Source organism: Crocodylus porosus, unplaced genomic scaffold (genome assembly GCF_001723895.1).
Source record: "Crocodylus porosus isolate Cpor-Errol unplaced genomic scaffold, CroPor_comp1, whole genome shotgun sequence".
Classification (NCBI taxonomy): Eukaryota; Metazoa; Chordata; order Crocodylia; family Crocodylidae; genus Crocodylus; species Crocodylus porosus.
Window position 1 is genome coordinate 8,338,950 of NW_017728915.1, and position 14,480 is coordinate 8,353,429.

General features: G+C 42.0%; 2 protein-coding genes across 3 annotated transcripts in view; both read right to left on the reverse strand.

Annotated features, from left to right (window-relative positions):
* Positions 1–4,137, reverse strand: part of B3GNT9 (UDP-GlcNAc:betaGal beta-1,3-N-acetylglucosaminyltransferase 9) — a 24,124-nt gene extending 19,987 nt beyond the window's left edge. Inside the window, exon 1 of the mRNA XM_019535650.1 lies at positions 3,640–4,137. The gene's annotated coding sequence lies outside the window, so the exon portion shown is untranslated. The remainder of the gene's footprint in view (positions 1–3,639) is intronic.
* A 5,705-nt stretch (positions 4,138–9,842) lies between these two features.
* TRADD (TNFRSF1A associated via death domain) overlaps positions 9,843–14,480 on the reverse strand; it is a 29,253-nt gene continuing 24,615 nt past the window's right edge. For both annotated transcript variants that reach the window (XM_019535652.1, XM_019535651.1), the window contains exons 5-6: positions 11,635–13,246; positions 9,843–11,569 (exon numbers count right to left, since the gene is read on the reverse strand). In XM_019535652.1, the coding sequence (XP_019391197.1) occupies positions 12,936–13,246 (311 nt within the window). In that variant the 3' untranslated portion in view covers positions 9,843–11,569; positions 11,635–12,935. The remainder of the gene's footprint in view (positions 11,570–11,634; positions 13,247–14,480) is intronic.

The window sequence follows — 14,480 nt, forward strand, 5'->3', positions numbered from 1 at the left end:
CAGCTGGAGTACTGCGTCCAGTTCTGGCCACCGCACTTCAAGAGGGATGTGGACAACATGGAAAGGGTCCAGAGGAGGGCCACTCACATGATCGGGGGTAGCAGGGTAGGCCCTACGAGGAGAGGCTACGGGACCTGAACCTGGTGCTGGCTCCTACCTTGGGGGCCTTTAAGAAAAGGTTTGCTGGAGTTGTTTGACCCCAGTACTCTTTCCTGCCATGGCAGGGGGTTGGACTTGATCTGCTCAGGTCCCTTCTGACCCTACCAGCTATGAAACTATAAAACTATAAATATTAGAATCGAAGAGATATAAGTTTGGAAAATACCTCAGGTTATCAGATAGCCCAATCCTCTGCTCAAGGAAGAATCATTCTTCTGTCTAAATGATCCCAGACAAATGTTTGCCTAACCTGCACCAGTAACAGAGGCTTCCATAGTATCTCTAGGTGAAAAGTGCTTACAGTTAGAAATCCCTCTTAATATCTAACCTAAATCTCCCTGGCTTTAATTTAAGCCCATTGGGTGCATCTACCCTGCCTCTTTTAAGCAGACTTAGCCTAAAATCACAATTTTTAAGGTGCATTAAGGGTGCATGTCTACATATGTGTGCCCTTACTGCACCTTTAAAATGGTGATTTAAGGCTATGTGAGCCTAAGTGAATAGCTAAGTCGCATTAGTGCATGTGTAGATGTGCTAATGCGTATTAACATTGTATGTATCAATGGACACACACCACATTAAGTCGCATTAGCAACTCTGTACATGTGCTGATGCAACTTAGTTATTTGGATATTTTTACAATGTGTGCATCACAGCACCAGGTGCTTTGAAAAGCGCCTGGTGCTGTGATGCATGCAGTTGGATAAATGGCAAAATGCATGTCAGCACTGAGAAAATGGTGGCAGCGTACTTTTAAACTAAAGCACCTTGAAGGTGCCTTAGTTCAAAAGTGCACCATTGCCATTTCTGCATGCTGATGTGCAGTTCACTGCTTATACAACTGCATGTGGCACAGTGCAGTTTGCCTCAGCTTGTGGATCTCTGGCGCGTCACTAGAAAAAAAGTCGGTGTATAAATACACTTTGAACCTAATTTTAATGTACCTTAATGTGCATTAGTGCATCCATATGTAGACACACACCTAAATTGCCTTAATGCACTTTAAATAAAGGCGCATTAAGTTTAGGCACGTGTAAATACACGCCCATTATTTCTTGTCCTATCCCCTTTATGCATAGTGAACAATTGATCACCATCCTCACCATCCTCTTTATTACAACCTGTATGGAAGTTAGCAAAGGCCTTGCTCAGCTTTTTCATCTTCCAGCATTTCCTTACATCATGTTATATAGGCAATTAATCGTAAACAATGATTATTTCTCTAATTCTAGTATTGTGTGCTACTGTTGGTGCTAAAAACCAGTTGGCAACAAATCAGCAGCTTCTAAGCCTTCAGCCAACAGAGGAATGTGGTTTGTCCAGAATGATGCTTCTGTGTGGATCTGGACCTTAAAATGTCTGATCATCTCTATTTATATTTATATTTGTCCTTTGGTAGCCTATAGAGACCGAGGCACCCTGTACAAATAACAGAAATATGGTTCCTGCTCCAAAGAGGTTACAAAACCCCTCCACAGGCTAGAAAAAGTTAATCAATTAAATCCATATTATAACAGGACAAGACAGGATACATTTCTTTTTAAGTTTCTATTTGCAAAGATTTTTAGGAATATGATCTCTCGCCTTTCCAAGCTACTTTAATCACTTTTTCAGGCAGGTCACACTTGGTCACATAGCCCCTCATGTCATATTTCAGTTCTGTCAGCCTTTTCATTTCAGGGCGACAGATGCCCAAAATTAGACTTTGAGAAAGGCTCTAAAAAATCTTAGATGCAAGGCTGTCTAGATATTTGGTTTCAGTTTCTACTTGATTAGGTATCAGATGCAAATACTGAAATGCAGAGGAAAGCTGCTGCTATCTCTAGCACAATGTTATGAGTGTAAGATATTGAAAGAAGCCAATGGGGTAAAACGCTTTGCAGTTACTAGACCCAATCCTGAAGCCCTGTTTGCCTGAAGCTGTTGGATAAGTGCTTTGCTGAAGTGATAACAGTCATGGTGTGGTGTAAAGGTCGCCCAGGATTTGGGACTGAAACTCTGCTTCCCTTCCTGAATAACCACTTGCGAAGCATCGTGTGATCCTGAGATCTCACTAAGAGAGCAACTACTTTGATCTTTCATGAGCCTCCGTTGACACAAACTACAAATGTGTGCGGCAGGGGTGGAAAAGCGAAGGTTCTGTGAATCCTGAGTTATCTTCCGCATCCATAACAGAGCCCACCCCAGTCTATACCTTTGTGCACATTATTTGAATAAGATTCCCAATCCAGCTACTCACAGCAAGTGTTCTTTTATCATTGGATTCTGATCTAACATGTATCTTAAGGGAGCTTCTGATGGTTTGCAGCATACAGTCAAAACGTGTAAAAAACGGCAGCGTTCAAGTTAGGTTTCTTAAATCCATACTTAAGCTCCTATATAGCTGGTGTGATTTTCAGAGGTGCTGAGCAACAGTCCCCTCTGTACTCGCTTCTTGCTGAAGTGAACAAATGCTCAATGCTTTTGTAAATCAGGCCACTCAGCATAGAGCCTGTCGCTAGCCTTCTGTTTCTGAAAACTTTGACTTTCATGTCCCCTGAACTCCAGAATCAAAATGGAGTCCAATAGTATAGTGAGCATAAATCTTTGGATTTTGCTTTCCTGCTCTGTAAAGTAACAGATGACTGTCATAAAGTACTGTTTACTCCAGCTATCTGTGTTATTTATTGTCTTTCTTGTTCTAGCTTTGATTCTGTATTAATCTCTCTCTCTTTCTCTCTGAATTACTTAAAACTGGCCTATCTTGATGACATGGCACTGAAGAACAGCAACTGAAACAGGTTTAAACTTCACACACCTCCATACAAATCTTCTGTCATTGGAGTTTGATAATTTATTAGCACCTTACTCTGTTAGTAGCTCTGTATCAATTTAAATGGGATAGTCATGGAGTAAGATACAATGTGCATAAGAATACCATCATCCAACCCACAGCTGTTAAAAATAAGCAATGCCAACTTTCTGCTAACTTGGAACAACATACATATGTTTCTATAACGTAAAGCTTACAAGTGTAAGAAAATACTGAAATCCAAAATTTTAGAATAGATAAATGTTGGTAATAGAATTTCATAAATATTGTGAGTGCACCCACAGGAGGGTGTCTTTGTAAAAGTATCATGCCTAAATTTTCACACATTTACTTTTGGAAAGGTGGAGCTCCAAGGTTTTTCAGAAAGAATCTCCTAATTTCTTGTAAATGTGCAAACTAAACCATACAAAAAAGATCCTATTGCAAATAAAGAGCAAGCTGTGCAACGTGGGCCAGAAGCAGCAAATTCAACTTGATTTTAACTGCTGCTGTTCCATGTTCACAAATCACAGTTGCATGGTTTCTCTTAAAAAATGCTGTCGGAACAAAAAGCTGTAAGATTGAATAAAAGTATGACTCTACAAAAGTCTCTAAGTCACGCTGCCTTTACTATAACAGTCTTCCCCTCCCCTGCCCCCACCAATAAAACATAAATACTAGATACTTACATCCAATTTGATAGTGTAGATCCTGTGTCTCCTCAGCAATGTTTCATCAGCGGGATGCCAAGTAGGCACATCTGGATATGGTTACTGTAGGCATTCCTTAGCCTCTGAGCGAAAGAGAAGAAATCCTTGCTGAGCAAAGCAGTGCTTCAAGTGCTGCGTTTTGGGCCATTTTCACTATGGAAGCCACTGCAGTTCTTCCATGCACACGTGTACCTGTGTGTGCATGTGTTAATATGGCTTGTGACAACACTCTACATTTCTTCGTTCCAGACACTTTTGTATTGTAGTGGTGAAAGGGGAAACTGCATGAAGGAAAGTAATTCAGTCAGGCTGCAAGTCCTGGTCATGTGACATAAGCAGATGTCTCCGTACTCAGGATTTGGGAAGCTTTATAGAGCTCTGCTGATGTTTGCTGCTATTGCATATTTGCTGGCTGTGTGTGTCTGAGAGTACAATGATGGATGGTTTGCCTGTCAAATCTGGAAAGCGTTCCACGTAGTTTGCTTGGAACAATAAAGTTAACTCCTCATAAAGGGGCAGAAAATGTCAGTTGTTGGGGATTAAAACTTGGTTTCTAAGTGGAGACTTCCAAACACCAATTAACTCTCTCTTTACTCATGTACAGGCAGGCAGAGTGCCACTACTGAACGCTGGAGCTGCCTGAACAATGGCAATTAGTTTTCTTGACACTGTTTGACACAAACCATTTTCATTTTGTTCATATTCTATCACAGACTTTACATTTTATGTCAAAATGATTGTTTGCAATTAAAAATTAATTTTGATTTGATTCAGATCAAAATGAAAATAAATGTGAGGGTTTGGTTTCCAGTGGAAAAAAATTAAAATCTATTACACTGCAAATAATGTTATTAAATGTGTAGAAATACACCTAAAATTTCTGGTAGACTGGAAGAGCTGTAGCAGCACTGTCTGTAAATCAAAGGCTCATTGTATCAATTTAGAGCTTTTAATCTACAAAAAAATCTGGGTAGTTCAATGACTCTGTATAGCAAATGTACTAGCAATGACGCATGGCCTTGTAGGTATATATGGAGACCTTGTGGGGATAGTTAAGGCAAACTATTTTATTTTTTCTTAGCAGTCTCATCACAACATTGTCCATATCATGTATAAGTCAGTTTTCTTTGGGCCAGCATAGGTTCTCTATCTCATTGTATATCTTCCTGTTTTGCAAGGTTTAGGCTCTATCCCAAAGACCACTGGTTGGGCAGAAAGTTCAGGCAAACCTATAAAGCCTTAAATGAGTGATGTGCTACCTTGTGAAACAGCGTACAAACATCTCAGGGTTGGTTTCAAATATTCTATCTACCAGTAAGACAGTGAGTTCTGCATTCTGTGAGACTGTCCCTGAGCCTTAATCCATGTGGTTAGATCTAAAGACATGTGATAAGCAGAAGAAAGATGATCTTGTGGTAGAGGTATTGGTCTCAAGATCTAGGGTGAAATAATGGCATCATTTAATTTGGGTTTAGTTTCCAGCTCTGTGACCTTGAATAAGCTACTTTCTGCCCCTGTGCCTCTACTCCCCATCTATAAAATGGAAATAATCTTTCTGTGCCTTTCAGGGATGTGAGGATAGGTCTGTTTATGTTTGTAAACTGCATGCGTACTATGGTTGATAAGAATCATGTAGGTGGACTGTGTCACACACAATGACGTTGAAAGAATCTAGGGAAAATTTGCCAGTCTTCAAATTTTGTGCTCCGTTTCTCATCATGTTTGCTGAAAGGTCCATCAGTGTTAGGTGGAAACTATGAAATATGAAGGTTTAGCCTGATTTCAGCCGAAAACAAAATCAATTAACTTGTACATCAACCCTTACAAACCAAAATGACTGAGATTTGCACAACTGTCATGAGAGTTCAAATCCACCCAGGATTTGCACCTCCTTAGTTTTGGACAGGAAAATTCTCCTCTATTTTCAGAATCTTTCAGTTGGATAACTCTTCAGAGACAGTGATGACAGTACTGTTCAAAGCTTTAGTATGTCATTTTTATCTTTGTCACCTTCTTTTTAGCAAGCTTTACTGAGTAACAAATGATCGCTCGGACAGAGGAAACCAAAATCATTTTATTTCCCTTGCTAAAAACTTTGTAAAAATAGTCTCTCATGCATACAATGTTCACCAAAAATATGTTTGCTTGTAGGACAAATAAGAAAAAATAGAACAAAGTGCTCTCTAGTTTAAAAGGTGAATACCATGAGACTAAATGCCAGCTAAGGTTAAATGCTGTACTTAAAATGTGGGCATATGCAGTGTTCCAGTTTATCAACAACTTCAAAGGCAGTCTTAAATTGCCGACTGCTGATCCAGACCCAGAGCCAAAATTCAGGGGAATTCAGAGGAGTTTGTTGCAGGGCACTTCTGTGCCCTGCTCCTAGAAAGAGGGACAAGTGCCGGTTGCCGGGGCAACCGCAATTTGGTCAGCTGACCAGAAGGGGGCAGGGCCTGGCCTATATAAACAAGCCAGGCCGAGGCCAGAGGCAGTTTCCCGCTAACATCCAAGGGTGAAGGAGCTCTGCTGGAGTAAGCAGTGTAGAGAAGCCTGATGGCCTGAGCAGCTGCGGTTCAAAGATACTGGGTGGAGAAAGCCCTGGTAGGGAGTGGAATGATGATTAGCCAGGTGGCTTACAGATTGCGTTTTAGCCAGGAGGCTTAGTTTGAGTTATAGCCAGTTGGCTCGTGTTATTGCGTTTGTTGTTTGTTATTACACCGGAGGACCGGGCGAGGCTAGTAAGGGCTGGAGGAGGCCTCATGGGGGCTCCACAGTAGCGGGGAGACCCAGCGCCAGAGAGGGCGCAGTGTTTTGGGGTGTATCGACCCCAGCCCCAGTGTGGGCAAGAGCACAGAGAAAGGCCCTAGTGCAGGCGTAAGACCTGAGAAGGGGGTCTAGGGCCAGGCATGGCTATGGCCACCTGAATCTCGATTGTGGAATTGTGAGAAGCCCCAGTGCGGGCAGGGGTCGCGAGGCGAGGCCCCAGTGTGGGCGTGGGTGCAGAGAAGGGCCCCAGTGTGGGCCATGAGTATAAGACAAGCCCGGAGGGCGTCCACGAGGGCACAGGCAACAGTAATTGACTAGACAACGTCTGGTACATCTGAGAGGCTTGGGTCGTGGTATCAGGGGTGGTAGGAGCCACGCGTAGCCCTTAAGGCATTAGTGCACAGAGTCACCATAGACGGGGCACAGACTTGGATACGTCAGGGGTACTGTGTCAAGGAGGACAAAAAGGCAGCTTCCGTTAATACTTTTGACATCAAAGATGTGGTGGGCGAGAACAAGGGTGCATAGACACCAACTTGGCATAGTAGGGGGCGCTAGGAGAGATCACGGCCACTCTTAGTACCCTGCCCCGTGACAGAGTTCATATATGAGATCTTCAAAGCTGGCTAGGATGTTTAGCTACTTCACTCTTCTTGAAATGACTGAGGGTTGTGTGGCAAATCTCCTATTTGGCCTGGAGACCTCAGTTGTACTTTATTCCTTAATTTAAACAAGGAACAGCTGCAAAGTTCAGATCCCGACTTGAACTCACCCAGAGGACACAGGGTTAAATCCTAAACTGTGTAAATCACTATACCTCCATTACTGTCCAGAAAACATTCCTTATTATCTCCCTTTCCAGTGTCTTTCTACCATCTCAGTGGCTCAGGGCGCATAATGTAATAATCCCTTACAGGTACATTTTTGTAAGAATTTCCAGTCAAACTAAACCAGCAGTTTGAATGAGTTCATAGGCTTTTCATTGAACTGAGTCCATTTCTGGCTTCTGATTTTGGTGAAACATTTTGAGGCTCAGAGGTGATTCTGGGGTTCACGTTGAATCTAGAGAAGGATGAACTTGTCCTAGCCATGTGGCCAACAGCTTGCCAGCGTGCTCCTACTAGTCCTGTTATGTACAGGTTGATGGGGAGGCAGCTCCAAGATAAAAGGAAAACAGGGCCTTACATCTGAGCTATTCCAAAATCAAAGTATCCTGATATTTTTTCTTAGTAAGCATTTTTCCTCAGCTCTAAGCCTACATCCCGTCAGGTATTAACTTAATGAGTAATATGAAGTATGTCTTGTCATTTTCATTTTCCTCCAAATTCAGAAGTATGTACACATAGTTCTATGATTTGCTACTTATTAAAACCAAGTGTTGCTAACTCCTACAAATTTATTGTAAATCGCAGAACTTTTCTTAAAGCCCTATGTCCTGAAATAGTATGAGATCAGAATCTCGGCTTTCATTAAAAAAGAATTAAGTTTTTAACTTGCATGATGTCTGGGATGATAAAACCTTACAAGTGCTAACACCAGGTGTCAAATAAAGAGCTCCAAATGTATTATATTTATACTCTCATCCTTTGTAAATTAATTTCAAGATTTTTGAATGCCTGGTATTGACAATACTGAAAACCTTGTGTTATCCTTGGAATCATTCATAGTTCTTGAATTACAATGCTTTGTGCCATGAGTCTGTGTTGTGTATGTAAGAATTGAAGCTGATGGAATAAGGTATCTACAATATGGTGTGCTCTTCCTTCCCCAGCTGAATTAAGTTAGGGCACTAGTTCTCAACCTTTTAGCTAGGATCAAGGTACCCTCAATAGTATCAAGGCAACCTCTGGAAAATGGCATCCCTTTGTTTTCGTTCCATTTTTAACTACATAAAAATAATAGAGCAATTCTTGTTGCATATAACTCAGAAAGACCCCACCCAACAGGTCAGAATCTTTGACTGTCTAGACAATGTGCTTGGGGGTAGGGGGTTGGGGGGTGCATTTTAATTACAGCAGTTCCTGGAGAGCTGCTCTAATTAAAGTGCCCTATCATCATGTATATTAAGCCCCCACAGGTCCTGAATTGGGCTGGGCCCTTTATGTAAACCTCATATGATGAGGTTTAGATAAAGCACCCCAGCGGCTATTTTTAAACTGTGAGGGCTTATACATGTGATGATGAAATCATCTGGAGCATTCTAATTAGAATGTGAACCAGGACGTGTATAAGCAGCCTTTGGATTTGTGAATCATGTTTGCATGCCAACCAGTGCTAACCTTGTGTGGCACCCCAATAACATGCTTGAAAGGATCTCAAGGCAACCCAGAGTGCCTTGGCACCCTGGTTCAGAAGCACTGGGTTAATGTGCAATTTTTCAGAAAAGCCTAATAGGATCAAAAGTGTTCTGCTTTCATTGCCTTTTCAGAATTCCATTCCTAATAGCCAGTTAAACATTCCATTCCAATTAGATATTCCATTTTCTTCCATTACAACTTTCAACAAAGATGTCCTGTCAGGTTGACTTCTTTCCTTCATGTAGTTAAATTTATTGTGGCATTCAAAAAGTGGTGGCCATTTTAAGTTTTGTTCTCCTCTTTATCTTCCATATAAGCCCTTTAGCTCAGCTGTAGCAAAACAAATGATTCAAATTCCTCTTGGCTAAAACTCTTCTTCCCTCTGGCAGAAAGAAAAGAGACTTTCACATTTGAAACAGCACTACAAAACAACTGTACTGCAAAATAAGCCCTCTTAGATTCCTCCCAGTAAATTCACTTTGGCCTTATCTCCATCATTGATTTAGTAATTTAACTATTTATTTAATTTTGATGCATCTGATTAGTTTCTCTTATGGCACTTTTGACCTGAGGGGGAAAAACCTGCAGATACATCTTAACAGAATCTCATTCAGATTCAGGACAGGTGTCAAGCTAGAAGGACACATTCAGTGGTATCACAAACCCATGGTGTACTTCAGGGGGCAGTAGATAAGGAACAGAATAGACAATAGATAAGGGGTAGTAAGGGAGTATTGTAGTAAGGGAGTGTCATTTACCTGGCATTTTAGTGAGTGAAAAGTGTATGTACTTGACACACCAATAAGAGGCAGGAATTGAGGCAAGAAAGGCAACCTGCATGAGCCTCTCATTGATAAGAAATGATGTGGCAGATAAGCAGAATTGCAAAGAACCTAACTTCACTGCTCGTGCAAAGAGGCCAACAGTATATGCTGAGGCTCCGATGCTTGCGTACTAGCAGTGCGGCTCAGCGTGCATTGCTGGACACACTAGGTCCATCAGTGATCTTGACCCCTTTCTCTGGGTCCACTCATCATATTACTGAGGTAAACCAGGCCCCCTTAGATTATTCACCAAATCCCTGTTATTTCTTTTCATTTCACATGCTCCCCTTCTTCCTTTTCTGTGCATAAGCCATATTCTTTTTGCACATTTGGTGCATATTGAGTGTAATTCCACTGATTTAAGTGAAATTAAAAGGATATAGAACAGGGATGTGATCAGAATTGGGTCCCTCATAGAATGCCAGATGAAAGCGGTCCAGGGACTTCCATGAGTTGCATCAGTTTATTCTAGGTCTGAGTTTGGTCGCAGTACTTGATGATACTAAAAACCATATAGTTGAGACATCTGTGGAATACAGGATTGGCCTGAGACCAGAATATAATTTTGTACTGTGTTTAGTGTATAGTTACTGCTCCTAGAATGAATAATCACTAAAAAGGTGCTGTGAAATATTACCATTTCTGGTGATCCTAAATTACTTGGCATACTTGTAAGAGCATTATTAAAAGCAACACTGGAAAAAACCCTCTATGAAATGAAAGTACTTGTGAATACTGTTATATAGTACATAATACTATACAAATGACCAAGAACTCCAACATTTATGGCACTTTTGAGAGAATATCTGAGTAAGAGGGGAACACACGTCTACTTCTTGCAGAGGGATAAAAAAAGCACAAGATTTGTAATATGAATTTATGCTTAGTCCCACACAAAATGGCAACAGCAATTAAAAACAAAACAAAACAAAACCCAGATTTAAAATAGAGGTTGAAAAATAAGATTAATGCTTATAATTTTGAGCATTAATGTTTCCTGCAGAGAGCTGGCAGCTTTCCCTTTGGACGGCTCTGGCCAATCTGTGTATAGGAAAGTAGTATATATGGCCAACAAAATTCTACTACATTGATAACTTAAATGTTAAGTATACAAGTGGCAGCATGCTATGCATATAATCATATATTCTGTAAATTGTTACTGTAAAATGCAAGAGCAAAAATTTGATCTTTTAAAAAGAGATTTTCAAGTTTCTGATGATTAAAATGGCTGTTAAACAAGTTCTCTTGCCAGGAACTAGCAGAAACATAAAATAGCTAGTGGCCCAAAGTAAGACTTCAGTACTGCTCCCTTTGAATGCAATAGCAAGATAATGAGAGCAATATTATTTTCTAAATGTGCTTTTCCAGATTTTATACTTCCTTTATCCTACTGGGATATAAAAATGTTTAGCTTTGGAGATTCACACTGTATTCAAATGAAACCTTCCTGAGGTTTAGACTGAATATTCAGGTTGAACTTGTTTTAGGCACTAGGGCCACAGTTTCAAATCAAAGGGAGTTGGGCACCTAAATAGGAAAGAGGTGCCTAAATGTCTCTGATGATCTAGTTCACATGTACTAAACAAAGGAGTACAGAATACATTCTAGCATTGTTCTTATTGGCTGTGTCTGCATGAGATGCTAACTGCACTGAGGAATGGCTTCTTTGTGATGACAACTACGCAGTAGCTCATGACGACTGCACCGTGGCATCATGTCACATTTCCTTTCATGTGACACTACTACACAGTAGTCATGGGCTGCTGCACAGTACGCGTTTCATGCAGGTGTGGCCATCTTTGTGAACCTACATCTGAATTCAGGTTGTGCTCTTTCTTATCAAGGACTTCTTTGTTTCTACCAAAGCAATGGTGTACTGACTGTGTTAAAATACGAAAGGGTTAAAAGGCCATCAGGTCTTGTCTGTGGGACAGCTTTTGCACTTTGGATGCAAAACCAGTTGATGCTTATCAGCTGGGGCAGATCCATCACCCTATACTGGAAACATATCCCAAAGATCAGCTGCAATTACATGGTTGCAGAGGTCTGACTAGAAGAGGTAATAGAGCCTAATAATAAGTAAAAACCTGCCAGGATGCCACAAAAAATGTTCCAATAGAAATCAATCTGCATATTTTGGTTTGCATGACCTGTACCTGGCTATCCTCCTTCTGCTGTGTTACACTCTCATAGGCAAAGGCACAAATTCTGCTCTGCTGCATCATGCACAAACCTTCTGAAGCCAATGGTCTTCCATGATGCGACTAAGAACAGATGCTGGCCCTGGATCTTTTTTCACAAACTTTATTGTTGCAATGCAGACCATGTGATCCTGGCACATAGGCAGAACCAATTCCTGGCTGTCACTAAATCACATCTTGCCAAGGATGGACTCCTCTAGTATGCAAGACCCCCAAAGTCTGTATTGTGGGGAATCACATAAGACAACCTAACAGACCTAACAGGTTGGGTCGTTAGTTGTTTTTTGACTTCGCAAGTATCTTTTCAAACCTGGCTTGCCCTTTACTGCTTCTTTACCACCTGAAGTTTATTCTGCTACATCTGTTTGCCATGTGGAGGATTATGACTGCCACAGAATAAGAAGGATGAGTCCAGGTGGGAAAAGAAAGAACAGGCAAACTCTTACTGGGATGAGGTGGGTAAGTTTCTGGTTTCATGAAATGTCCTTAATTTTATGAACAAAGGGACAAAATTCTCTCTACATATAGAACAGTGGAACTCAAGCTTCTCACCCCATGGGTGAGATGAGTATCGGAGGGCTGGCCTGTGGGCCAGATCAAGCCCTGTGTGTCCAGATCAGGCTCTACACTGCCTCTGCCCTACAGGGCGCCTCATGGGGCTGGAAATTTGGGAACAGGGTAGCAGTGCCACTGCTCCCCCACTGAGAAATTTTTGGATCCATGGGGAGCCCCATGGGCTAGTTGACACAGTGTTGGGGACCAGAGCTGGCCCACAGGCTGGAGGTCAAGCACCACCTGGTATAGAATGTTTCCCAAACAATTTTCAAAGACCCTGAGGGCTCTTTAAAATGCTCAGGAGTGGAACAAAGTTCCTCTTTGGCATACTAGAGGGTAGCATGTGGAAGTCTGTTTTGAAACCATTTGCACCATTCCACTGGAAGATAACAGCCCTGACTTGTGCCAGCAGAGAGAAAGGATCAGTATCAACACTGTCTTAACTGAGTACACCAGCCTGGCTTTTGTGAACGCACAAGCTTATACTTTGGGCCGAAGTGGATACCAGGCTGGTTAATAGGGCTCTACATTCCTGGGTCTCCAGCAACAGTCTTGTAAACTATCGGAAATAGGACAAGTTCCAGATTAGAACATATGATCACCACCCAAGGGGAGGTGCCTTCATTTTTGTTCTATGATGTGTCGTTGTCACTGTGGTGGAGGCCCAGCAGTTCCTCTGCTAAGTGTATGAGACTGTTTTCCTCCAGGGCTGCTATCAGTCTCTGTAATGTGGCTCTTTTCCCCTCCGACTGGATAAACTTGAGAAGCAGCTGATAGGCTTGTTCATACAGTCCCTCACGGTCATATTCGAGGGCCAAGTTGTCAATCACAGGATCCCGAAGAGCCCGGCAGTTCTTCTGCAGAGACCGACCCACTTGCTTCCACTTCTTTGAAACGAGCTTGGCAAATTTTTGATGGTCATCCCGTGTGAGTGTTCTGTTGGCTTTAAAGGTAACAAAAAGCACTTAACAGTGGAAGTCTGCATTGATTGTTGCTGTGATGCAAATAAGGTTATGTTAAAGTCTACACAATATTTAGGAGAACAAGGACCTCCAAGCCAAATGGCAAAGTCTAGATATGCACAGTGTGTTAGAACTCCATCACACAGTTCAAGTATGCCATCATTAGCTTTTGTATACCTAGTACTTCCCAACTGACACTAGCAGCTAAACTGCTGCAGTTGCTACCCAAGACAATTATGTGTTTAGGATGCCCCCATGAGGCCAGTTCTGGTTATATGCTGCCTCACACTCAAATACAACTGTCCTACTGTGTGTTGGGGTTTACCTTTCTCTGGGACATTTTTTGCAGTCTGTCCCCAGTTCCCTTAAAAAAACTTTTCTTTAGGTTTCCTTCCTCCTGCACTTTGTATCTCCTTTTTCTAAAAACCGTGTTCCTTATTGGCCCCAGAAATACTGAAACAAAGAATACGAAGCTTCCTCTTCTTTTTTAAGCTCTAAAGTCTTTATCAGGCCCTGCACTGCCTCCACCTGGCCCTGCCTGGCCCCTGCATGCTGGTATCAGGCCCTTAGGGCCTGGCCATCCGGCCTTGTACAGTGGGCCCAGGCTTGATTTACTTGGTCTCCAGTGCATAGCGCACAAACCCATATTTGCTATATGAGACCAAGAAAACATGCTCTTCTCAGGAAAGGGCCAAAACGGCCAGAAGTGCTGATGACCACAACTGGAAACCCTGAGCTGGGCTTGAAAGGGATCCCAGATAGTGCCTGGTTTTGATCAATGATATTTCTCCCTCTTTTTCGAAAGTACTAATTTCATTCATGGGCCAGTCTTTGCAAATAGAGACATCTTCCTTTTTTACATTTATAAACTTTCCCCTGTTCACTCATTCTAAATGTGAATTTTCTAAACTTATTTTATAGCTGTGTGGAGCATCCTCATGTTAGAGCAGGAATGGCCAATTATTTTGGCTGGAGGGCCATTTAGGGAGTTTTGGTAAGCTATTGCAGGTTAAGGGAAGTGGTGTTGACTTGGCTAGGTGAGAGGTGTGTTGAACCTTCCTGGTGTGGGAGAGAAAGGCACCTGATCCTATCTGGCCTGTCTGCCCTGTACCCACCAGGAATACTGGGTGGGGTCTCCATGGTGACCTGCCGGGACTCCTCAGGCAGGGCATGCTCGTCCAAGCGGATAGGATGGGGCCATGGGCAGATGGAGAG